Consider the following 27,063-nt stretch of genomic DNA (forward strand, 5'->3'; position numbering starts at 1 on the left):
CCACAGCTAAAGAAGATTCTCCACGAGGTGTTAGCCACCCAGGGACTATGCCCCAGAGCTAAGCAGTGCTGATTCTCTGCAGTAGGGAGCAGAACTGAACACCCTGCACCAGCCAGTTCCTCGTGCGGCATTCAGGAGTGAACCGGAGGGGTGAAACCGCCCTCCTTGCCAAAGTGCTGCGGGAAAGCCTGCGCGAAGATGGACGCTGGGGTTGGGAGGGGCCCCACAGGCTAAGCCCAGTCATTTATCTAAGTGCAAAGCAACAGAAAGGCCTCAGCACTGAGGCCCAAGGTACAGACCTCATCGTCCCACAACTGGCCAGCGGTGAGGCAGAGTGGTGTACTGGGTAGGGTACCCAGCGGGGACTCAGGAGTCCTGGATGTTAATCCCGGCTCTGCCACTGTCCTGCCGTGCAATGCTCTGCAAGTCATGTCCCCTCGCATCCTTCGCCTTTTCTGGGCAGAGGGGAAGCTCTTTGGGGCAGGGCCTGTCTCTCGCTGTTTGCACGTCCAGCTCAGAGCACAACAGGGTCTGCACTTAGGGCTGCTGCAGTAAGAAGCCAGAGGAAAAAGAGATGGCAAGGAGGAGAAAATGCACGCCCAGTCTGGGAAGTGGCTGATCCCTGAGAGCTAGGAAAGGCAGAGTGGAGAGCAGGGGAATTTCCCTTGCTTTCCCTACAATCTCTTCTCCGGGTGCAATTAAAGAGATTTGTTTAATAAACTCTCTGGAGAGAGGAGCAGGAAGGTGGGGTGGGCCTGGAGCCAGCGGCTGTGCTCAGACATGCTTGGTTCAGTGACTCCCGGCCCCTTTGATCATCACACAGGGCAAGGCACAGCTCTCTCTAGCTTCCCGGATGCGACTGGAGGGTGGGGATTTGCCATCTGTCTGGGGCAATGATATCAGCAAAGACTCGCATCCCTGGGATTGTCAGAACACCCCAGCCTGTGGTGCGCAGCTCCCTCTCCTGGGCTGCCCCGGGGCTCTATTCCGGCCCTGGGAAGAACAAACCAACCTCTGGCCCACCAGCCAGGACTGAGCCTCACTACTCCTCGCAGGCAGGGGCCAATCAAAGCAATTCTGGCCTGAGAACCCCCTGGGTCTAGACCAAGCCACACCTGGGCAGCAGCAGAGACCCCCGAAGGCTGGCGGCTATGAGAATTTGGGGCAGGCGGCCTACAGCCAACCCCCTCCATTCATCACCAAGCCATCTCGCACACTCACACGGCCCTTCCTGTGCACGGCCGGTTGGCTCGTCCCCTCCCTTGCACTAACTTGCACGCACACTCATTGCTACCAGCATATTCCCACGCTCCTCTGCCTCCCCCGCTTGGACAAACACACACAGCTCCTCGTGTGCACACGCACCCAGTCTCGCACACCCCAGCATGCCGTCTTGCACACATGTGCTCGTGCAGCCCCCCCGGCACGCCAACACATACACTTTCTCCAACACCCATCTCGCATGCACGGCCACTTCCATCAAAAACCCTTTACTCTGCACTTTTCAGCAGCGCTGCTTCATTTGTATGCACCCCGTGGCGCGCTCGAGCCGAGGCGGACAGGTTCCTAAAGGAGATTTTACAGCCCTGCTCAGAGAGGTTCACGTTACAGTTCTCTCCACAGTCTCACTTTCCTTAATCCCGGGGGGGGGGGGGGGGGATTTGTGCGGGGGGCGGAGAATGGCATGAAAGTCCCAACTCCGGCCAAGCAATGCTGGTGATAAACCTCATCCGTCCCCTGATTTATCTGGAGTTTCAGCCCAGTGCTTTGCAGCAAACGCCATGATTGGAGGCTACGGAGGAAAAGCTGGCAAGCCACCAAAGTCGCCCTCCCAGGCCGCAGGGGCACGGCTGCTGCAAAGACGGAAGAGGTGTGGGTCAGCAGGGAGGGGTAGGGTGACCAGACAGCAAGTGTGAAAAATCAGGACGGGGGGGGGGGGGGGGAATAGGAGCCTATATAAGAAAAAGACCCAAAAATCGGGACTGTCCCTATTGAATCGGGACATCTGGTCACCCTAGGAGGGGCCCCCCCTCCAAAATTAGCCACAGACTCTGTACCACAATATCAGCAGCCTCTCAGTGGCCAGGCGTGCCTGGTTTGCACCGTTTAAGAGAACAGGATGGAAGCGGGCAGGGTCCCCGCCTGAGCTGGCCAGGAAATGGTTTTCGGGCGTCTGTCAAAAATGCATTCTCCCTCCCCCCTTTTCAGTCACTAAAGGGGGGAATTGCCTCCAAACCATTTTTGGGTGCCCAGTATTTAAGACTAACACGGCTGCTACTCTGAAACCTGTCAGTATTTTTGGGTTTCAGTCGTGGAATAAAAAAATGTTTTGCTTGTTTGACTTTCTTTTAACCCCACCCCCCCCAATACGATCAAGTTCAGACACCTCGCATTTGCACTTGGACAAAAAAGCCACTTTTTGCCCCCAAGCCCCTTTTTGAATGAAACCTTTGGACCGACTAGCCCCAAGCCAGGCACTTAACATCTGGTCCCAAATCCCCCAAATTGCAGCAGCTTCCTGAGGTTTAAAAAGCTTTGTAAGTGGCCCTGGTGGACGCAGGCTGAGCCGGTGTTTCCCTCTGGGCTCCAGACAATGCTACCTATGCCTGGCCTCACTGCGTGGGGTCTCGAGAAGTGATGGAAGGGGCTGCTGACCCCCCCTCTGAGCATAGAGCGGATATTTTGGCCTTCGTGCTAATTGCAGATGGGCACTGGCAGGAGACGGGGAAGCCATGGGTTAATGCACTTTTAGAGCAATAGCTGATCAATAAATCAATCCTTGTTGCAGTATTTTCCATGCCACAAATATGGGCCCAATCTGTGTCACACGGGGGGAGCAGGGATCGCCTTGAAATTCCTTCGTAGGACTTTGGAACAACTAAGGAAGACTCTGGTTTCCGGACAGGCCACCCCGTCCTTTGAGCTGGTTCCGGCTTGCCCAGGATGCAGGGAGTTGATCTGGTGCGAGGAGGGTGCAGTGCGAGGATGGAGGAAGGGGGCTGCATGGCTCTCACTCATCCTCACACTGACACCCTCCTGGCCCGCATCCTGGGCCAGCCGGAACCGGGCTCAGCACAAAGGACGGGGTGGCCCGTCAGGAAACCAGGGTCTTCCTTAGGTGTTCCAAAGTCCTACGAAGGAATTTCGAGGTGACCCCTGCTCCCCGGTGTAACATGCACTGGCCCATCTCAGCATGAGGGGTGCACGCAGACATGAGCACTGCCCAGCTCCCGGGTTGGCAGCTGCCAGAATCCCAGTCCCTCTCTCCGTGTTTCAGGGTGTCCAAAGCCATCAAACCAAACAGCTGCACAGAGTCCCCCCACCCCAAGCTCCCCGCCCCGGGGCCCAGAAAAGAAAACAAAGCCAACGGGACCTTCCCTGCACGACCCCTCCTGGCAGAGGCCTGGGGACAACGATCAGCCAGGCAGGGAGACTGGAGGTCAGCCCAACAAGGGAAGGGAACTCCAGAGTTGAGGGTGGCTTCCTGCCCTCCACCCGCAAACACGCAGCTCTAGGGAGCATCCCGGGCGACGGGGTTATCAGGGCACGGCAGGGGGCAGGCGCTGATCTCAGCTGCGTTGGTATAAATCCGGAGTCTCTCTACAGCGGTGATTTCTGCTAGTGCCTGGATCCAGCCTGCTGCCCCACCAACCAGCCTTACAGGGCTTGTAGAGATCAAAGCCTTAACTGGTGCTGGGAGGCTTGGGTGCCACCAACAGCCTGTCCAGAGAGGCGCTGAGCACCTCCGGCTCCATCCAAGCCACAAGCTAGCGGCTGCGTCTCTGAGTGCATCCCAGCAGGCTGCTGAGACAGAGGAGAGCATCTGATCTGGTGGTTCCTTCTGGCCTTAAACACTGGGATTCCCCAACCTAGGAACCCCCCCAAGCATGAGAAAATCTCAGGCCAAGAGAGAGGCGCAAAGGTGGAGAATTTAGAGCAGCAGAGAGGGCTCAGAAAGTCTCATACAATAACCCCCCAGCCCCGCTCCTGCATTAGTTCCCCCGGTGTAACTAACGCCCAGCACCTACTGGTGGCGATTCTACCCAGACAAACTGCAGGCCCCTTTTGCACCCAGGCCGGGAGTGTCAGGGCTGGTGATGGGGCGAGTGATGGATCTGCCGACAGACACATGCTCGTAGCCTGGGAGCTGGTGGTCCTGGCTGCGGGAGTCGGGCTGACGGCAGGAGACCCGAGAGTCTGGCTCAGCCCGTGTGCGAATAAAACGAGAGCAGGATCAGCAGGGGAACTGTCCCCACAAGGGTTTCGCTGCTCACCCTAACACGCGTGGCCACACAGCCATGCTCGTGGGTAATTACCCACACTCCAGCTTGGCTTAAACTCCAGCATCGCCCAGGAAGAGGTGCAGCGGCGGGGGGGGGGGGGGGGGGGAATTTTGCTGGGCTTGGAAGTATTTCCTTTGCCCTTCCCGTCCCCCAACTGACCCCTGCTGCTTTCGGCTCCTGTCCCCATGTGACTATGCAGCCACCATCGCAGGGGGTTCGGAGGCTCGCTCGCCGGTGCCCGGGTTGCACTGAAGGAGAGGAGGAGACGCTGCAAACCAGAGGAAGGAAAATGGAGTGTCCTCAGAGATTTGGGCCAAACAAGGACTGTTTGCGTTGTATGGGGGGAGGGAGAACCGACAGGCTGGGTGATAGTGAAGGGGGGGTGGGGTGGGGGGGGCAGGGTCCGGAAAACCCAGCTCCTGACGTGTCAGGGATGGTTGAAATGCTGCCCCCCCATGCCCCTCTGGAAGGATGATGCAGCGAAAGGCAGAGCTGCTGCAGCCTCCCGCCGCTCAGATTTGGTGTGGGAAGAGGGAGAACCCAGTGCCAGGCTCAGCCATCCGGACGGCTGGCTGCCATGCGGGGCGGCCACACCCTATCGCACAGACAGAATCACGGCGCTTCTGGGTAATGGGGAGGGAAATGAACAGGGACAAATTAATCCATTGGCCGTGAGTGAGACGGAAAGATTCCCAGCCCACGTGACGCAGGAGAGAGCTGAGAGCACCAGAATAAACTGAAGTGATTTACTCTGGCGCTACAAAGAGAATAAGCTACCCACAACTCCAAGGGAGTCGGCTGTATCCCTGGTGACAACACAAACCCAGAAAGGAAAGTCCCAGTGGTTTGTTTGCCAGGCCAGATCTGCCAGCTGAAAAATTACAGGCTTATAATACGCATGGGGTGGGCGTGTGCTTTCAAAACCTGCTGGGGTCAAAAATAGAGGGCCTGACTCTGATGGTCTCCTTATAATTAAAGAGAGAACCTGAGCCACAAAGTTCAGTCCCAGGTCAAAATTCACCCACAGTTTGGAGAGGGAGTTTTGTTTTGGCTTGTTGTTCTGACTGGGTGAAGGTCCCCACTAGGCAGCATTCCGGGGTAAGGACTGTGAGCTGCTGAGGTCCCACCTGAGACCTCAGAATGGGGCTTGAGCCCTGCATAGCCCTGGCACGGACTCTGCACCTGGCTGCCTTTCACTCCCATGGTCTGTACAGAAACCGCGCCAACATATGAGATGCACCAATTAGATGTGATCGGCAGGGCCAGCCGCGACATTCAGAACTGGGGCCAAAAGTCACCCAAGTTTTCGTGTGTTTGAATAAAGTCACATTAGCTCAAGTCATCGTGGTCTTGGGGTTAGGGCACTAGACTGAGGAGCCAGGAGAAGGGGGTGCTGTGATGGGTTCAGCCACTGACCTGTTTTGTGAACTTAGGTAAGTTTCTATGCCTCAGTTTCCCTTTGTGGGCCTTGTTTGTTTAGACTGTGAGCGCTTAGGAGTAGGGACGTTCTCACTACGTGTGTGTAAAGAGCATAGTGTTTGGGGTCACTGCAGTGCTAGAATACAATGAATAATAACATACCCATCTTCAATTCCCTTTTACAGCACCAATGTTCAGGGGGTCACTTATTGGACACAAACTAATCCCCAACTGCCAGGGTTTGCAATGAAATAAAACCACTGGGCTGTTCTAGTGGCATCACAGCCCATCAGAACGGAGATCAAGGCACCAGGAACAGGAGAGGAGGTGGACTTGAACTCTCTCACTGGAGAAGAATTAGGCTGGTGTCTGTAAATAGCACAGGGACCCACCTCCTTTTGTAAAGGGATCGCTAAAGAGAGCCTAGCCAGGCCCCCTACACACTGTGCTTGCTTTTACTGGATAAGTATCAGGCATGTCAGCTCTGATTGTCCCTGGAGGTAGTACGGCCACTTGTCCGGTTTTACACCAGACGGTCTCTCTTTTGGGCTGCTTTGTCCCCTCTCTGGTACCGGGCCATAACCAGACGTGGTTCTGCCGGTATTGGACAGGGGACGCCCTTTGGCAGAGGGCGCTGCTTCGGCTCCACCAGCATGACCTCACACGCACCGTGCACACTAGGGCGTGCTGCCGTGGGCGGGTCAGGCAGGCAGGGGTGGGAAGTGCCGAAATGTCCGGTATCGCGGGAACGTGGAGGCCTTGTTAGGGATCTCCGAGGATGTGTATTGTACCCCCTCCACCCGGGCTGCTCAGTCTTTAGCAAAGGCTCTCTCCAGCACTGCAGTTCACTGGGTGTGGATCAAACCAAACCAAAGCCAAAGGCTCCACCTCACTGCAGAGCATCCGGAGGGCTCAGCGCCTGGGTCCGAGCCTGGGCTTCGCCGTGCCTAGGGGTGAGCAGCCCCGCTGAAAGCCCTACCCAAGCAGCTGCGTCCTCACTGGCACAGCCAGGCACGTCCGATGAAGCGAGCTGTAGCCCACGAACGCTGATGCTCTAATAAATGTGTTAGTCTCTAAGGTGCCACGAGTCCTCCTGTTCTTCTCACTGGCACCGTGCTTCCCCCGCGTGTTGCTAGGACGTATCCTGCGAGCACGTCCCAGGGGCTCCTAGCTGCAGCGAGTGGAGCTGCTCGGTGATTCCTTCCCAGCTATGGGGGGAGAACCCGTCTGTCCTACTGGGCACAGCGGGGGACTGTGGGCAGGCGCTGGAGGACTAGCAGCACAGAGCGGTTTGGCCACAGTCATGTTGCAAAGCGGGTTCCCAGCCTGAGTCAGGACAGGGCCTGAACTCTGACCCACCCTCCAGCTGGGAGGCTCAGCCCAAGGCTCAAACACCGCCCCCCCCACCTCCAATGGGGTGAGAGGGTTCATTTGCGGACAGGAGTGGGGTAGGGGCAACACCAGGTTCAGAGCCTGGGTTAACTCGGCATTAAACCGCCTGACTTTGGCCTGCTCTGCACACGGCACTTGTCCCGGTAGAGCCATGCCAGTACTGTTCCATCGGCACAAGCCCTGGTGTGGGGGCGGGTGGATGGTGTAAAGGTGTCTCAGAGCTCATTGCCCTTCCTACCCAGGTCTAGCTCTACTGGTGTGAGCACTTTTATACCAATATAACTGTGTCCACACTGGGGGGGAGGGGATTCGGATTTAATATTCGCCTGTATAGTCACAGCCGTGCACCTACAAATCTCTCCCTCTCTCAACAACCCGACTTTCATTCATGCTCCAGGCACCACAGACTATTCCACATAGATGGGACCTGAGTTTCTCATGGAAAAGAAACAAGGAGAACATAAAACAACATTCAGGCCCTCTGTAGCCATCACAAAGACACAAAAGAACAGATGCACGTGGCCAGTTTCTCTTTCACCTCTACATTTCCAAGCATTTTGAATCAGCATAAGGGTGACTCCAGAACCCAGCTATAACCTCACAACAGTCGTAATCCAGATCCTGCTTCTACTGCTTGGGACCAACACTAACCGAACTGCCAGAGCCCCTGGGAAGAGTAAAAGTGATCAACACCAGGAAGTGATTTCACTGAGGCCACTTGAACTACAGCTCCCAGAATGCTCCTGTAACCAACATGTCCTAAAATAAAGCCACAGACCATGTTTATCAGGTCCCCGCGCCCTTAAAGAGACACTGTCAGGAAATTCAGGCCCAACATTGAGATTTTGTTTATTAAAATCTCCGATTAACAGAAATTCTCTCTTGATTTCCCCCCAAATGTCATTGGAAGCAGTTTTTTTTATTTTAATGTGATCTCCCCACCCGCTTTTTGCAGCTTAGCAACCCAAACATTGCGGTGCCAGCACATGAGAATCCGAGACTGACTAGCAAGGAGTCTGTTTTCATTGCCAGGCTGAGCAAAATGCTGCAAATAAACCAACCGCAGAAAGGAAGAAAAGAAAATTAGATGCCTAACATTAATTATTTAAGGGTATTTTGGTAACCCAGATGAAGGTTAATAATTTAATGTTTTGAGCCCAGGTTGGCTCTTCATTACACGGTGTGAGCCCATCAAAACTGACACAGTTTGTAAATCAGAATCACATCTGGCCATTGGCTTTAAACAAACAGTGTCCAGAAGGGGTAACTAAACAACCTGCGATGTATCCCAGAGGGCCCCGTTCTGCCCCGACTCCCCGGAAGTCAATAGAATTTCCCTGGGGGAGCTGAGAGAGGAAGCTAGCTCAGATGCACAGACACACACATATACATCCATACACTGACACGCGCAAAGCAAGACCCTGCCAGCTTCATGTTACTGATCCGACCCATCCCTGCACCCCACGTCTCCCCAGCTCCGGATCTGAGCTCCCTGCAGGCTGTGGGTTCATATCCGGGTTCATAAATTGCACTAAAAAGGGGATCTATTTTTACCGACCCAGCTTTTAAAATTAGAGCAGGCAGAAGGAGCCAAATCCTCTGCTAAGCCACTGCAGAGCTTACGGGCACGGCTGAGAGACATGGCCGAGCCCCCGGACGGCTGTGTCCTGCGCGGTGGAGGGTGGGCACAGACAGTGGGAGAATGTGACATGGGCGAGAGAATCACGAAGGTTACATTTTAAGAAGGGGCCCATTGTTTTTCCTAAACAATGCGCAGCAAATGGGAGAATCGAAAGTATGTTGCAACTACCCCCCCCCCCCCACAACCCACGAGTTCCTAGCTAGTTACCCCTCATGTTTCAGCACATGATCTGAGATCACTGCTGGAGTTCACTGCTCGAGCGGCTGTCTCATCTCCTCTGACCTCCCCTTGCAAAGAGGCACCAGGGCTCCCCTTTTTGAGCACCTGAGGCCCAGCCCCGCAGGGCCCTGGAGCCCAGCCAGCCAGCAGGCTCAGACCTGGGCTCGGAGCCACCAGCCCTGCCAAGTCATTTTCCAGCACAATTCAACTGAGGTTCATTTGAAGCGAGTTTTTCAAGGCACTCCCTCTTAGGAAGGACTATTTTCTTCACTGATACCCACACCCGGGGGACCTGGTTCTCCTCCGCCTGACGCCAGGGTAAATCAGGTGTCACTGGCCTGAAGGTATGAATGGGCCCAGCGGGAGTAAACCGGCAGAGCCCCAGTGGGAGTGGAGCTGGGCATCCGACCCCCTTCACAGAGGCCCCCACACGGGCTGTGGAATGAGGACAAAATAGCACAACCGCCAAGCACATCTCCCGTCCCTCCCCCACCCAGATAAAGACCTAGCCAGGGGGGAGGAATTTCAAGTGCCAGGGGCTCAGCAGGTGGGGGCTTATCAAGTGAGACGACAAGATCATGTGGTTCCAGGGCCAAGGTCTGCATCAGAGACCTGTAGAAAGCCCGATTTCACCTTTCCACACGTCCACACACACCTGGTCCAAAGCTGCACTGCCCCCCCCCCACAGGTGCTGCGTTTCCTTTTGACCATCGACTTCCTCCCTTGGCTCCTACCCCTTGGGTGACGCTGGGCAACACCCCTCTCCTCTGGGAGTTTTAAATACCCATACAGGGCTCTCCTGGTCAGCGTTTGCACACAGTTAGTTCCCTGGATCTTCCCCAGAAGCAGAGGTAGGTGCCCGGGATCCAGGCACCTCCAGACTTACACCTGAATGCAGATTGTGGCCCTGAACTTCACTCAGCCCTTGTGGACCCTTCACGTTTTGCACTGCTCGTCTCTGAAACCCTGCAAGCGCCTCCTCAGCTCTGCAGCACCAAACGTCGGACCAAGACCTGAGACGAGCATCCGGGAGACGTGACCAAACCCATCAGCAGAAGAGGAAAGCGCAGCTGATATGGGATTCCCTGATGCCGGGGTAAGCCCAGAGAAAAAGCCTGTCCCAGGCAAAGAACTGGGAATAACAACGAGGGAGCGAATGCCAGAGGCCCAATTCTCCTGCCCTGTGTCTGGTCATTTACTCCAGCGTGGCACGTGTTTCACACTCACCAGGCACTGGTCGCTGACTGCACAAGGGCCAGAGGTGGGAGCTGAAGCTGCTGTGGGCTCGATGCAGGAACCCCTGGTGGATTCTCTGGCCTGTGCTGTGAAGGAGTCAAACTAGATGATCACAGTGGTCCCCTCTGGCCTTGAACTATAGGAATCTTCCCCAGGAGCATTTTTCTTTTTTGGGGGGCGGGGGGAACCGTGATTTAGTGCTTCTGATGGATTTCAAAGGGGAAATATTTGCTCCTCAGAAGTAGCTTTAGGAACTCAAGATAAGAGTTCATAGAATCATAGAACTGGAAGGGACCTCGAGAGTTCATCCAGTCCCCTGAACTCATGGCAGGACTAAGTATTATCCAGAGTTACCCCTGGCTGGGGCAGTCCTACCTTGTCTGCAAACCAGGGGGTGGATGGACTCAACCAGAAATAAGAAATAATAATTAATTGGCAGGTCACATGCTTTCTTGCTTCTGTAGGCCGAGCTTATTGCACACACTAGGGGCTCCTGGCATTAATAATAATTAATTGCACTCATAATAAATTACTCATCTAAAGCACCTTCCAGCTGAGGATCTCAAAGCACTTTGCATTTATGAATTTAGCCTCAGAGCTCCCCCCCCACACCCTCCGTGGAGGTAGATGACTATCACTGTCCCCATTTTACAGATGGATAAACCAAGGCACAGAGGGGGGAGAAGTGTTTTGCCCGAGGTCACACCCCAGGAGCCAGTGGCAGAACCGAGAGCGCCATGCGCTAACCGCTAGCTCATGCTGCTGTCCCTTCCCTCCCTGCGAGGGGATAGCAGTGAATCTGGGTTTCGGTGGAGGGAAGCCCCTAGTCAGGGAGAGACAGCTGGACAGTGTGCAATCACGTCATCGTGCTTCTGGATCGGAATCAAGCCCAGCATTGCAGAGCCCTGGCCAGCGCTGTGCTCGGCAGAGGTGCCTTGCCAGGGCTATTTTAGTGCTGCTGGGTTGATCTCGGAGGCTCTGAGACTCTTTAAACAGCAACACCAGCCTGGGACGAGCTCTGGCAGGGAAGGAATGATTCTAGAGCTGTTGCTCGTCCGTCCCTCCCCCCCCCACCTCCCCGGACTCTGCTGGCCCACGAGCAAGGACAGAGGGCACTGTCTGCGGGGAGCCCTGCAAAGCCAAACCTGGGGCGGGTCCACAATGCCGGGAGGGCAGGGGGCAGGTGGGGGTTTGGCTAATTCTGGCAGCTCCCCGAGCCAAACAAGGCTCCCTGCTGGACATGAGTGGGAGCTTCTGCTCCTGGCTTGTCTCAGTCCGGTGCCAAAGCAGGAGAGACCCACTCAATGGGCACAATTGTTATCCTTGGTGCACTGGGCTAGACTCACATTGGTGACTGACAGGCGGCAGGCCCACTACCAGCCCCCCAAGACATCTGGTCCCCAGCAAGTGCTAACCTAGGAGGAGCTGTATAGGGAGCGAGGCGTGTGCATGGGGATAGGAAGGAAGGAGAGAAGGAAAGATCTTTAAGGTTACAAAGTCAGAACTGAGGAAACACCACAGTTAATGTCACTCATGCAGCCTTAATTCTTCAGCCTCTCGCATGTGTGTTTAACGACATGATCACACAGGGTCTTGGCTCTGTAGCCATCTTTGAATCTAGGCCCTTCTGTCTACAGCCACAGGCCTGTCCCACGGCAGCTCTAGCGTGGGACAGGACACACATTTTGCCAGCAGGCTACACAGTTAGTGGCTGTGGTGGGGTATCAGGCTTCCTGGGTTCCCTTCCTGGAGTGGTGAGCAGAGCATGGGCTAGTGGTTAGAGCAATGATTGCAGCCAGCAAAGTCAAGCACACAGATTTGGCACCTTCCCTCCCAAAGACAGCATGGCTGAGTCGCTGAGATGCAGGTTTGGCATCTGAGACCCTTGGGTTCTATTTCCAGACGTGGCCTTGTGCAAACTCAGTTACCATATTTGCAAAATGTGGGGGAGAACGACCGTCGCCTGGCTCCTGGGGCAGGAACCTGAGGCCTGTCTCAGGCACACAGGTTGTGAACTGCCCAGAAATACTAACACCAGTAAAACAGGTGAGACCAAAACCCAGGGGCGTCTCTCCCCCTTTCTCCATGAGACACAGGCAGGTGTAACACGGCTGCAACATGCATGACACCTGGCAAATCTGGCCTAGGGGGCTAAGTCAGGGGAGGTTAGCCTGATCCTGGGCACTGCCTCCTGGATGGTCAGCGAAGCCTCCTGTCCCCATTGCTTGTCCATCTCCCCTTGGGTGCAGATCTGTAGGCCCCTACCCACACCCAGTGGAGGGGGCAGCATGTGACTCTGATGTGGGGGTTGCAGGAAGGGGAAGCAAGAATCAGGTTGAAGCCATAGGTAAGTCCAGCCCCAGAGGGACTGACTGGCAGACTGAAGGAGAGGCGAGTGGGGTGTCTTGCTATTCTCCTGTCCCACTGACAGCACACTCCTTCTGGGGGGCAGCTGGGGAGCTGAGGGGCTGGGACCCCGGAGCAGACTGAGCCTTTGGTCCCTGCCCTTTCTCCTCCCCTCTTTTGAGTGTAGCCCCCAGTCCTAGAATAGACCCTCGCAGTCACTAACGAGCAGAGGGAGGAGAGATTCATTTAGCTGGAGCAGGGAAAGGGTTACTCAGATGCAAAGGGAAGGCTGGCTGCTCAATAATTAAATAAATATCAAGAATCAATATGGACAGAGCAAGCGATCCAGCCTCCCCCTCCAACGTGGCCCTGCCTCTGCCGAGTTTTGGTGGAATATGCAAAGAAACTTTAAAGTGAATATTTTAGCCACAAAAAGAAACTATGCAAACAGAGCCCACAACAGTAACACACAACACAACCAGGGAATATTCTCTCCTGTCAAATAACACACACAACACCAACTGCGAACAGAACCTAAAAGAACACCCACATACCATCTTGCAGCCTGTGTTTTACAAACTAGCATACACACAACACAGGGCCAATGTGCTGCAATCTAAAGTGACACCCGTGGTCAATATGTTATAACCCAATGTAACACAAACCCACACAATAGTCCCAGGGATCCCCTAAAACAGCACACAGAGTGGGAATATTTTATGAACCAGAGTAACACAACGCACAACACAGGTAGAGATCCTTGCCACCCCCTTTCAAATAACAGGCACATAAAATACACAACACCCAGAGACTATTTATTTTATCACCTAAAGTAACACAACCACCCACAATGAATAGGTTATCATTTAAAGCAACACATACATAATCAATATTTTAATAACACAGACACGATACACAGTAAGAAAATATCACACACAACACAGGCCGTGAATATTTGTGACCACCTCTACGATACACACTAGCCACAGTGCAACAGATTATCCCCTAAAATACACACACACACACACAGAGTTGCGCCTAGAGAGTCCACACACACACACACACACACACAGACAAAAAAGAGCCCATGTGATTCCAACTTCTTACAAAGTTAGATCATTTCGAAGAAAAACTGCCCCCCTCATGCCAGAAAGGCGCTTCCCCGCAAGCCCAGCCCTGGGGACATGTGCCGTTCTGTGCAGAGGAAAGTTTCACGTGTATTACTGGGGGGGGGCGGGGGGGCTGAAAGCAATTAGTTCTATACCGATGATTTCCCCTCTAAATGCCCAGCAAGGCAGGAGTGCCCCGAGGCGAGCCGGCTGCGAGCTGCCAGTCGCTCTTTTTAATTACACACGAAATGCCCCCCCATTTCCCCCTCTCTTCCTAAATGCCCCCCCCAACCTTGCAGTCTCCCTTCATCCATCCACCTCCCTCCGCATTACAAAAAAAAAAAAAAAAAAAAAAACCCACACCCGCAACCCTGCGAACAACACAGCCCCAGTGAAAGTGAAGCGGGGCGGGGGGGGGGGGAATCACTAGACAGAAAAAACAACCACCACCCTAATGAAAACAACCGGCAAGAACCGAGCTTCATCCCTTCTGCAACGAGCCCAGCTCCTTACACACACGCCAGAAATCCCGCCCTTTTTTCTTTAACTGTAAAACTATTTTGCACTAATGGTGGCAGAGAAATTACTCCACCGAAAAGCCCCCGATCTCAGCAGAGGAAGCAAATCTCCCTCCGTCCGCATCCCAGTTACTAATAAAAGACAGCCAGCAGGGGAGCGGGGGCTTGAAGGGCAGCAGCCAGAGGGGATTTGGGGCGGGGGGGGGAAACGGGGGGGGCTGTTACCTGAGTTAAGCACAGAGGAGACGAATACATCCCGAGCTGATCTGGGAAACTGACTAATTGCAGAAGAGAGACCCAAGGCGCAAAAGTTACTGAGTCATTTCGAAGGCTGAAGCAGGTTCCCCCCCTCTCCTTCTCCGGAATCTCTCTCTTCTCTGGAGACGGATCGCAGGCGGGGGGGGGCTGTTGGGGGGGGGACCCAAAATAAAGAGAGCGCGAAAGATCCAACTTTAACCGGAAAAAAAATCAACCCGAAATTTAAGAGAAAAAATAATCATCCTCACGGGGGGGAGGGGGGTAGATCTCCAGCCCCCCCCCACAAGATCCCCCCCCCAAACAAAAGTGATGGGGACGGAGCGGGAGCGGTCGGGGAAGTTACAGAGAAATTCGCTCCATTTGAGACACGGGCACAAGAGAGAGGAAAGAAAGAATGAGAAAATGAAAAAAAAAAGGGAGCGAGGAATGAAGTGACGTTATGAAAAAGCCCATCCCAAAATATTACATCCCATTTAAAGATGCAGGATCCCCCTTTCGGCCGAGCTCGCTGCGCCGCTGCAGGGCAGGGCTGCCCTGGGGGTTGGTTGGGCACGGAGTTGGGGGGCGCGGGGGGCAGCGCAGCGAGATGTGGGGGGGACGCCTCGGTTCCGGGGGGCGGGGGGCACACGGCGGCTGGGAGATGCCAGGGCTGGCGGAGCGTTTGGACGGAGCCGGTAGGATCAAAGCTGCCGGTTCACATTCGTCTGCTGGGCAAGCGCCAAAGGAGGCGCTGAGGATTCAAGGCCCAGTGGAGGGAGGCTCTGGGGAACTCACTGCGCCATGGGGTAGGGGCCTGGGTCTGTTACACACACACCGCCCGCTGTCCCCTCAAGTTTCACCCCTTGCTGCCAACGCATTGTCCGCGCTACAGCGGGGAGATAGAGACCTACACGCGTGTGAACGGCCCCCAGGCCGACACACACACACACAGGAAGCCCCCCCCCCGGGGTTGCTGCTTCGGATGGGGGGGGTTAGTGCCCCTGGGAAAAGAGCTGGCGGAAGGGCATCGTCCGAGTTTTTGTGCCCCCCCCTCCCCCGATATTATGTCGGATGGAATCTTCTGTTGACATCTGGACTCAGGGCATGTAGACAAAACAACAACAACCGCCCAGGAGCGACTACCAGCCCCTGCACCTCACTCGCCTTCTTCCCAGCCCGCAGCCGCTGCCGGGGGAAATCGACAAGGCCAGAAGCGACCCCGACCACGCAAGCGGCAGCCCGAGCCCACCACGGGCGCCCTTGGCAAAGAAGCTGCTCTGGGAGCAAAATCCGGATCTTTTGCCTCGGTCCCCAGCGCAACAGGCCGAAGCGGCCCGTGGAAACGTTATTAACAAATCAATAGCAAACCGTGACTCTCACTAGCGCTGTTACCAGCCCCCACCCAGGACCCCGACTTTCTGCCCGGCCCCCCTCGGTCCCACTCTGCGAGCCTGGCATTCGCACATCAAACCCCGCTCACTCTGCAAGCTGGGCGCTTTAGTTTATTTACTTCGTTTTCTCTTTTTGCTGCAGTCAGACGAGTTAACTTCTCCTCGGGTCGTTCGGTTTTCAAGGGGGCCATTGTAACGATAAGCGACAGGTGAACATTAGAGGACACCTCTGTCAGGTTCATAGATTCCTCTAGTCCAGCAGCAGCTCAGAGTTTGCAACGCCGGGGGGTGGGGGGTGGGGAGTCGATCAGTTCAAAATTAGTAACATCATTTCGCCTCCTTCCTCAAAACAAACAGCACAAAAAGAAAAGAAAACACCAAACGCAGCGCAGCAGCGAACTCCAAACCACAAATTCTCGCTGCACAAAGCGGCGAAAACAACCAAACATTTCTCGAGGCTTTAATAAAACTAATTAGAGAGAGAGAGAGAGAGAGAGAGAGAGAGGACACGTATCGAAAAAAACAAAGGGAATCCCTGCTTCATAATTCTGAAAGTGAGACCTGAGCCCTTCTCTGCCATGGCTAAATGTCAGACTCTCGAGGTTTGCGATTTTTTATTGACTATCCCTCCACTTCTTTTTCAATTGCGTTGGTCTTAGCCCTGACCTTAAACAAAAAAAGAACACGGGAAAAGTCCTCTCTGGGTAGGAAATTTTGCAGGATTTGGAGGCGAATATTAAAACGACGGGTTTTGCCGAAAGAACTCGTTTGGATTCGAATTGTGCGCATGTGTCTATTCTGTGTGTGGTATTAAACGCTGATGGCTTTATAGCTACAGCGGTCTCTCGATATAAGACCAAATGTAGCAGCATCTAGGTATAATTATAGGACAAAATATATTCACATGGCTTTCCACCTTATTTTCCTAGTAGCTTATCCACCTCATTAATCCATAGCATCTATAGGGCCAATTATAAACCCTTATTTTTACCCTTACACTTTTGCTTTTCCAAATTCCACAGTGCTTTGCTCTGCAAAACAAATCCAGAAATCACCCCCCCCCCCAAGTATTTTCTGCAGAAGGAAGCATTCAGCGGGTTTGATTTTCTGCGTCTTGCAACGTATTGCAGGCGGGAAGGGTTCGTTAGAGATTCCCAAATGCACTCGATCCTGCGAAGTTTGTAAGCAGGAGAGTCCCGAAGTTGCAAAGCGCTGCGGGGAGAGAGGAGGCGGGCGAGGGTTCCCTCACTTCTCCCTCGGCAGCGCAGTTTGGAAGGGATTCAAGGCCTAGAGCTGATAGGAGCGATCGAAGAGGAGGCCTAGGGTAAGATGTTCTGTGTTAAACACCTACCCACTGCGGCAGGCAGCCCGCTCTGCATACGCCATCCCGATGGCTTTCCCCTCTGTGCGTGGACAAACCACCTTCTCTTTTGCTTCTAAGGTCAAAGGGATTTTCGTTTGGGGCCAAGTTTTTGGAAGCATCGTTAGAAGAAACCTGTGTTTATTCCAGGCCATTCCCTTTTATCGCGGGCGCAGAGCCGCTCTGAGATTTTCTCCCCTGCCCCCCGTCAAAAGGTTGCATTAAAAAAGAAAACTTTGGTGTCGGAGTGGAACAAATCTGTCTTTATAACATCTTTCGAAAGCCCCTATTTGGGGAGTGTTTATTTCTCAGCAACGATCAGAGCACAACAGAAAGGCCCCGAAAGCAGATTTGCTTGGAGAACAGGGTGTTGGGTTTTTTTTAAACACAAATCTCTTCTATACTGAAGAAATAAAACAGCCCCCAAACCTCGAGGCTATTTTTGGAAAGAGAACTGAAATTCGCTTCTTAGTTTCTTTGGTGCTGTGGCGGCAGGTGAAGGCTGCAACGTGTCTCCGCTTCGAAACACCACGTTTGGGAGCCCTGATCAGCAAGGGGGGCTGGATCCCCGGGGATACGGAGCCTGTCTCCCTCCCCGCAGCAGCCAGCGAGCCCTGAACTTTGCTGGCGCTGCCAGGCCCGGGCTACCAGCTGGTTAGAGGAGCTGCTACTCCCGCAGCTGGCATGCAGGCTGGGGGGCGGGGGAGAGACGGGTGTGCATTGCACGGGGCGGGGGGGGGGGGCGCGCTCCTTTCCCCCGCGGGCCCTGCCGGGCCGAGCCGGGCCAGCTCAGGCAGGTGGGCATGAAAAAACAGCGGGGGGAAGGGCAGCAGCGCCGGCTGCGCAGCCGGGGGCTTGAATCGCGCCTCTGCTGGGCGTCACTGCCAAGTTCAAGTCGGTGCGGCTTGCAGTCCTCTCCGCCCCTTTCGGAGCGGCCATTTTCCGCTACATCCAGCTCGGCGCCCGCTGAGCAGCCCTGGGCTGCGGAGAGCACCCCCCCCCCGCCCCGCCGTGCCCTCCCTCCAGCCACCCCCCCCCCCAGCCTTTTCCCCAGCACCTCGGGGGAGGGGGCGGGGAGGAGTGGCAAAGAAACTTCCCCCAGCAATAACCATCTCCCTTCCCCCTGCTCCCCCCCCCCCCGCCGGACGGCACAGCACGACACTGCCTCGCAGGCAGCTCCTGGTCACTTCTGCATCCATTCCAGCTGCGTCCCCAGTCTGCACCATCGCTGGGCAGCCCCCCCCCCGCCCCCATTCCGCGCCCCCCCCCCCAAAACACAGACCCATGCAGGACACATCTCACCCCCTCTGCCCTCCCAGCCCTCCACGCATCCGCTGTGCCATTTGGGGGTAACCCCGCCCCCCCCAAACATACCCCCCACCCGCAAACTTTTGCTGTTTGATCCATCCACCAAAGAGGGGAGGGGGGAAAGTATAAGAGAAAAGGAAACTGACGGGGAACCTACCATAGCCAAGTGAAATTAACGAGGCTCCAGACCAAGTTGCCGCAAAAGGAAAAGGGGGGGGGGTGTGCGAATTGTGTTTTCCACCCACAAAAAAGAGAGGGGGGGAGGGAAAAAAATCACAAGTGTCCTCAGAGTTGGCTCATCTCTCCGGCTCCTTCTTGCTCCGGGTGCCCATGTCAGTGCCCCCACCGTGGCTGGTGTGTATTGTTATTGTGTGTGTGTGTGTTTGGGCTGGGCTGGGGGGGGGAGCGCACACCCCGGCATCAGATCGACTCCAGCCTCTCGCTCCTCGGCGCGGCGCGGCGGGCGGGCCGCTCGAGGCGGCGCCGGGCGCTGCGCGACCCCAGGGAAGGGCAGCGGCGACGGGACGGGCGGGGCGCCGCCGCCGCCGCCGCTCTCCAGGCTCTCCCGGGGCTCGGGCGGCGCGGCCGGCGCGGGCTCCCCTCCGCGCTGCGCCGGGGGCGGCGGGGGCTACTGGGAGGCCATCTCGCCCGCTCCGCCTCGGCACCTAGGCGCCCCCACGCGCCCATCGCTCCCTCCCCCCCGGCACCGGCTCCGGCCAGGCACCGCTCCGGATTGCAGCCGCCCCCCCTTCCCCATCGCACCCCTCCCCTCTCCTCCCCCCGCCGCGCCGCAGCCTCCTCCCCTGCCTCCTCCCCCCTCGCCAGGACGCCGGGCCGAGCCGCACGGGGGGGATCCCTCGCCTGGTGGGGGGGGCGGGGGCTTCTTGTCCGCCCCCCCCCACCCCCCAGCGCCAGGGGGGAGAGCCGAGGCGTCCGCTGAGCCGCCGCGGGATGCCCGCGAGGGTAGGGGGGCGGCGGCGGAGCAGGGGTCGTGCCCGCATCCGAGCAGGAGCCCGCAGGCTAGACCGGGGGAGGGGGGGGGTGAGTGTGCGTGTGTGAGCCGCCGTGTCACAGCCCCGTGCATCCCCTGCCGGACGCACACACACACCTGAGCGTGCCCAGCGGGAGAGACACACCGGCTCTGGGCTTGCACGCCCACTGCAGGGCGGGTTGCAAGGGGCAGTTACATGGGGGGGGGGCTGGACTCCCCTCACCCCCCATCCCCCCCGCTGTAGAGGTGACAGCCCAGCTGGAGAGTTCTGCATCACGGAGTGACCCCCCCCCCCCATCAGAGCTCCCAGGACACCCCTCCCCCTTTCCTCAGCCCTCCCCATCTCTTAAAGCTGCACACCCATTTTAAAAACGGAGAGGCCGCTGCACTAGATCCGAGTTCCCTAGCAGAGCAGACACCCCCGCCCCCGAAGTTCCAGCGCTGGTGTGTGTCTGAAAATACAGCGTCAAACATTAACCGCCGCCTCCATTAACTCCAGCGGAGCCCTGGCAGGCACCAGCGGGCAAATGGTTGAGTTTGAAACGTGCCTTCGAACTTTTGAGTGGCTGGGAGGGTGAAGGATGAAAGCAGCCAGCCAGACTAGGGAGTGGAGAAATGACTGCATGGGGCACCCACTTCCTCGGCTGTCCAGGGGCCTGACTTCACCTGGGCCGGTGGGTACTCAGCACCTCTGCAAAACAGGCCCCGTGGGAAGTGGTGTGAATGCAAAGAGAGGGGAGTGTGGGCCGCATTCTTGATTCCCACCTGCCTCTGCCGAATTCAGAGTGGGGCTATAGAAAGAGGAAAGGGAGCGAAAAACACTGACCCTTTAGTTAAAATCATATGCCAGCTGTTCTGCAGCCTGTGATCCCACTTTTAGCTTTGACTGCTGAATTATGGTGTTTTTAAAAAGAATGATCCTTTGAATGTTCCTGCACACTAATAATATTTAACTCAAAGCAAAGTTCCTTTTGGGTGATAGTTTCCCATTAGGGGCTAACTGGGTTCACAGTACTCTAAGGTGATCAGTGACTTATCTTCAACCCTATGGTACAACTTTAACAGCAGGTTTACTGGGATGGCCAAGGGACTGGAGGCTTGTAAAGTGACACACTGAATATGGTAAAAAAGTTACACGGCCTCCTAAGAAGTGACAGTCTGGAGTTTCTCTGTTGCCATATCAATATTAGATGTCATTAAAAACATATTTAAAAACCTATTTTGCACCAACATTCATTATTTATGTATCTCTATGGGTAATATACAAAGGTCTAGCGTGCATGAAATATTTGAAATATGGAATTTTGCATGGACCTGTATTTTTAACCCGTCCTTCCATTCCAGCAAAAGCTTGTTACCTCTTTTAACTTGCTCTGGTTTTTTTATATAAAGGCACCGAACTGGGATTTTTTTTCAGCGTGTGTGGAGGTTGAATGTACTGTGGATGTGTATATTTTTATATATGATGCCTACAGAGTACTTCACAAACAGCACCATAATCTAGTGTTATTTTCCTGGTCAAAGAATTCTAAAATGGTAAAACAGAGTAAATACAGTGCTTGTATTTTTTTTTTTTTATAAAATTACTGAAAGCTGCAGAGGCACTGGGTTTTCATTTTTGAGTTTGCTTCCTTCCCCCCCACCCCACCCCCGATATAAGATAGATCAGAGAGCACTGATCGTTCTTAATAGGAATAGCATCGATTTTAACACGGATTTTGTATAATCTGGAGATTTATGCATGTACCACACATCCTCCCCATAACCCATGAAAACACATACTACACGTAATAAGATATTGTACATTATGCAAAATAATCTGTGTATTGATATCATCTATATTTTATTGCTGTTCAGTTTGTTTGTGGTCTATTTAAGCACAGAATTTGCCTTATGTAAATGAAGATCTAATTTTGCTTTTATTTTCTCTCCAAAACCATTTATATTTACAAGATGAATTTATTTTTTTTAAATCACCATCTGCTCCCTAACTAAAAGTCACTTCCCTGTTTTGACGATAAACAGCCTCCTGGCCAAAATAAGTAATTAATTTGCACTGTACCAACTAAATAAGTCTTGTGGAAGTTAAACCTGAAAGTGACGGTTGCTTTGCTGAGGAGACTATAGTTTTTATTTTATGCATTTAGCACCAGGAGAAACTAAGAAAAAAATAAACATCAAAAAGAATTTGCCAATGTCTTAATGGTTCTGATTCAGCAGTTTAGTGGCTGTGTTGGGCACAGTGTTAGAAGTTTGAATTTCTTCCCAAACTGTTTTTATATTATCCTTTTGTATCACTGTAGCCCAACCCAAGATTGTGCTGAGCGCTTTCATTATCTTTTTATGTTCGGGGGAAAATTGGTATTCGCACTTATGCACCGCACAGAACTGGTTTAATAAAGAGTGGTTATTCTCAGGCCAAATCTGAGACAAAGGGAAAGTTCTCAGCAGTTCTGAAACTTCCCAAGGTGAGAGGCACTGTATCTATCAGCAGAAGTATGCCGTGAAATACACATGCAGGGTGTTTTTAATAACACTTGGCTTTTCTAAGCACATCAGCAGAAGGGTCACAAAAAAGACGTGTCACTTGTGATCACTGGCAGGCTGGGATCTTCAAGACCTGTAAATGTGGGGACCAACCTGCTCTAGTATGGGTCCAAGGGAGGGAAGGGAAATATGACATATGATCTGCAAAGGGGGCAAAATGGGTTTGTGCCTTTTTTTTTTTCTTTTTTTTCTTTTCTTCTTTGGCGCATGAAGCTCTGCCAGATTTTTGTGTATGTGTCTCTGTGTGTATAATCAGGAACGCCAAAGCTTATCTCCCCCCACCTTCTTCCTATTGCTAAAGAATGTTTGGATGATTCAAAAGTGGGTGCTTTTTCACCCCTTAATTGGAAGGTTGGGAGTACTGGATCTTCAAAGGGACCTTATCTCACAAGTATGAGAGTTAAACTAGTGTTAACAAAACCCAGAGGATTTTAGACAGGCCAAATTGAAATCCTCCTCCCCCAATTAGTCAGATTTCCCAAACCACAGTGATGGGTCCAGTGTTAGATCCAGAATAAAAAGGGAGAAAAAACTGAAAATGTGTCCGTGCAACTCCTCCCCCTATTTTTGACCCACTCTAATACATAAATATATTAATTATTATTATTATTGTAGCATCTAGAGGCCCCTACCAAGGCCAGGGAGCCACAGTGCTGGGTACATATTAGTAACGGTCCCTGCCTCAAGGATCTTACTATCTAAGGCCCTGGTCTTGCAAAAACTTATGTTTGTGCTTAATTGTATCTGCTGTGAGTAGTCCCATGGAAATGTCAAATTAAGCATGAGTAAATCTTTGCAGAATCAGGGCTAGAATCCAGGTCTTTGTTCAAATTTAGTCCTCTGTTAGCTCAGCCCCTATGCCTGCTCAAGGTAGCTGTGCCCTTAATTACTAATGTATAATCCCAGCACGAAAAGAGAACATATTTCTCAAAAATCCCTTTTTAGGCCTTTTCTAAGGAAGCAGAAACAGGCATAAACCCAATTCAATTTTTTTTTTTTTTTGGAGGTCACCATAATGCTCAATATAAAATAAACATTTTGGGTTGCAGTTTCCTCTCACTGAGGGTGTGTTTACACCGGCTTAACTCCACAGGCTTCAGTTGAGCTGTTCCTGAGGGACACCAAGAGCAGAATCAGGCCTTTCCTTTAAGTGTGAGAGTTTATGTGGCAGCTGTCAAATCAGAATTGGCTTTCCTTCTCCAGAGCACCTCTGAGCTACCTCCCCAAATGGAATCTACCTGGAAATACTCCATGGGTGAAATTCACCTCTGCGAAAGGCCTATGAACTACTTAAGGCCCACTTAAGTGATATCTAGGACTTGTGCTGCACAGGATGAATTTCACCCAACAGCATTTAAAATTAGAGGGATGAAACACTAGCTCTGAAGATTCTCCAAAATGGGGGAAGCCCAGGTCCTTGTCTAAATTTCATGCCTTGCCCCTTTAAGAGACCAAAGTAAGCCCCCAGAACTGAACATCCCCTGAATTTTGAGGCATGTCAGATCTGGGTTTAAAACGTTGTGTCTGGGACACCATCCCTGTCAAAAGCTTTATTTTAAAAAAAGGGACATCTCCCAATTTATTTATGGGGATTAGAACTTCTTAGTGTCAACATTCAGAATGTTGGGCTCAGCAAAATGCATGCAGTTACCTTTCAAGTAACACCCTGCCGTACGAGATCCCCTCATCATGGTGGGGAAGTATAACACAGTCACCATTAGCTTTTTACTAGCTGGGTTCGTGTCTCTCTTGCATTGTCCTCTGCTAAGGGAAAATTTTACTCTTGGTTGCAGTGTATGGCTATCACACGAGTCACAGATTTATATCCAAAACGATAATCAGGGGAAACTGGATCCCTGAAACTGGATTGTAGCAGAGAAGTTTTGTATATTTCACATCCAGATTAATCTGCATTATTTTTATGCAGCTTGATTAAATATAAGGAGCAATATTCTTCCTTTGATTGCCTTGTGGAAAATCCATTAACATATATGGCTTTTTGGACCAGATCCTGAACCGATATAAATAATGAAGTCAAAAGAGCTAAGATCAGTTACATTGACCGAATGAACATCCAGCCATTTAGATCTAAGCTACACAGTTATTTTCTTTTTGTGTTACATTTTCTTGTATCCAGATGTGTTTCTCTTTGATTTAAAAAATTGAAAAGTTCAAAATTGAGATGAAAAAGAGTGAAAAAAACCAGCAAATTTTTTAAATGGATTCTGCCCCCCACCTCCCCCCCCGTATTTACAAATTACCGGTACTTTTTTTTAACCACCTTTATATCTATTCTAAAATCTCCCAGTATTTGGGAATTCTGATAAAAATCAGATAAGAGATTCTTGTAAATTCTTCTGTGAACATTTGGGGATTTTTTTTTTTTTTTTTTGCAGGAAATTTTAGCCACCTCTCTTATCTACTGCTCTCCCAGATAACGAGGGAAATCAGCCCATTAAAGATCATAAAACAGTGAGCAAAAATTGCTTGTGATAATTCCTTCAGATTGAGTGATTTTGCTGTGTAACCAGGTTTGCCTTCCATGAACATTTGAGAGCTTCAATTTACTAGTGCAAACCTGACAAAAAGGGAATTTTAAACTCAATTACTTTAATCAAGAGGGAGTTTTACATTTTACATTCAACTGTAAAATTTGCAATTGGGCTGTAGGCCCTAGTCCTACATGGGCTTAACTTTAAGCACTCATTGATTTAGAACTAAGCCTATGGATGGGTGTTTACAGGGTTGGAACCTTAGTTATATTATATTAATTATATTAATTATATTATAATTATATTATATTATAGTGTCTGTTCAATGGTCATGGTTCAATGGATTTAGGATCAGGTCCTTAGTTATATTCAGTTCTGTTTATGTATCATAATTAGGGCTGTCGATTAATTGCAGTTAACTCATGTGATTAACTCAAAAGATTAATTGCAATTTAAAAAATCATGATTAATCACAGTTTTAATCGCACTGTTGAACAGTAGAATACCAACTGAAATTTATTAAATATTTTGGATATTTTTCTACATTTTAAAATATATTGATTTCAGTTACAACACAGAATACAAAGTGTACAGTGCTCACTTTATATTATTTTTGATTACAAATATTTGCACTGTAAAAATTATTAACAAAAGAAATAGTATTTTTCAATTCACCTCATACAGGTACTGTAATACAATTCTTTATCGTGAAAGTGCAATTTACAAATGTAGATTTTTATTTGTTACATAACTGCACTCAAAAACAAAACAATGTAAAACTTTAGAGCCTACAAGTCCATTCAGTCCTACTTCTTGTTCAGTCAATCACTCAGACAAACAAATTTGTTTACATTTGCAGGAGATACTGCTGCCCGCTTCTTATTTACAATGTCACCTGAAAGTGAGAACAGGCATTGCATGGCACTTTTGTAGCCAGCACTGCAAGGTATTTACATGCCAGATATGCTAAATATTCATATGGCCCTTCATGCTTCTGCCACCAATCCAGAGGACATGCTTCCAAGCTGATGATGCTCGTTAAAAAAATAATGCGTTAATTACTTAGTGACTGAACTCCTTGGGGGAGAATTGTATGTCTCCTACACTGTTTTACTCATATTCTGCCATATATTTCATGTTATAGCAGTCGCGGATGATGACCCAGCATGTTGTTCGTTTTAAGAACACTTTCACTGCAGATCTCACAAAACACAAAGAAGGTACCAAAGTGAGATTTCTAAAGATAGCTACAGCACTCGATCCAAGATTCAAGAATCCAAAGTGTCTTCCAAAATCTGAGAGGGACAAGGTGTGGAGCATGCTTTCAAAAGTCTTAAAAGGGCAACACTCCGATGCGGAAACTACAGAACCCGAATCACCAAGAAAGAAAATCACCCTTCTGCAGGTGGCATCTGACTCAGATGATGAAAATGAACATGCGTTGGTCTGCACTGCTTTGGACGTTAACAAGCAGAACCTGTCATTGGCATGGACGCATGTCCTCTGGAATGGTGGTTGAAGTATGAAGGGACTTATGAATCTTTAGTACATCTGGCACGCAAATATCTTGCGATGTCAGCTATAGCGGTACCATGCGAATGCCTGTTCTCATTTTCAGGTGACATTGTAAACAAGAAGAGGGCACCATTATCTCCTGCAAATGAAAACAAACTTGTTTGAACGATTGGCTGAACAAGAAGTAGGACGGAGTGGACTTGTAGGCTCTAACATTTTACATTGTTTTGTTTTTGAATGCAGTTTTTTGTCCATAATTCTACATTTGTAAGTTCAACTTTCATGATAAAGAGATTGCACTATAGTACTGGTATTAGGTGAATTGAAACATACTATTTCTTTTGTTTTTTACAGTGCAAATATTTGTAATAAAAATAAATATAAAGTGAGCAGTGTACACTTTGTATTCTGTGTTGTAATTTAACTCAATATACTTGAAAATGTAGAAAATATCCAAAAATATTTAAATAAATGGTATTCTATTATTAACAGTGAGATTAATAGCGATTAATTTTTTTAATCGCTTGACAGCCCTAACAATAATTGTACATTTGTATTAAAGCGGGTGGGGGTATTTTTCAAATGTTGAAATTTCAGCAAAACATTTTTAAAAAAAACCCCACACCTTTCAACAAAATATTTACCAAAAATGTCCCTTCTTTTTTGACTAACTATAGAGCTGGCTAACGTTTTTCAAGATGGGCAAACTTTTTCAAAATTTCCAAATTTTACAATGTATTAAAAATTATTTTTTAAAGGAAAGCATTTTTGAAAATTTGCCCATGCAATTCTTCCCCATGTGTTGAATAGCACTTGTTTATTTATGTATTTATTTATTATGGTGCCTCAGACCAGGACCTCCTTGCGCTAGGTGCTGCACATAAACAGAACGGAAAGGCTGCCCCACCCCAAACACCTCACAATCCAAGTAATATCTAACTATTTATTTTATTTCCTTGTGAGACCTTAAGATGGCTACTCTGTGTCATAGCTGCTCCCCTGCTGACTGGAAGTGTATGTCATAGGCTCCATACTGCTTAGAGGTAATAGTCGTCCTC

General features: G+C 51.2%; 1 protein-coding gene across 7 annotated transcripts in view; it reads right to left on the bottom strand.

The window, feature by feature from the left end:
• NFIC (nuclear factor I C) overlaps window positions 1-16,280 on the bottom strand; it is a 141,679-nt gene extending 125,399 nt beyond the window's left edge. For 4 of the 7 annotated variants that reach the window (XM_077805426.1, XM_077805423.1, XM_077805419.1 and 1 more), the window contains exon 1: window positions 15,912-16,278. In XM_077805426.1, the coding sequence (XP_077661552.1) occupies window positions 15,912-16,034 (123 nt within the window). In that variant the 5' untranslated portion in view covers window positions 16,035-16,278. Of the gene's footprint in view, window positions 1-14,389; window positions 14,798-15,911 lie in introns of those variants that run through there. The other 3 variants (XM_077805421.1, XM_077805425.1, XM_077805420.1) reach the window with 3 other exon arrangements.
• Window positions 16,281-27,063: the final 10,783 nt, after the last annotated feature.

This window comes from Eretmochelys imbricata, chromosome 25, assembly GCF_965152235.1.
Source record: "Eretmochelys imbricata isolate rEreImb1 chromosome 25, rEreImb1.hap1, whole genome shotgun sequence".
Taxonomy (NCBI): domain Eukaryota; kingdom Metazoa; phylum Chordata; order Testudines; family Cheloniidae; genus Eretmochelys; species Eretmochelys imbricata.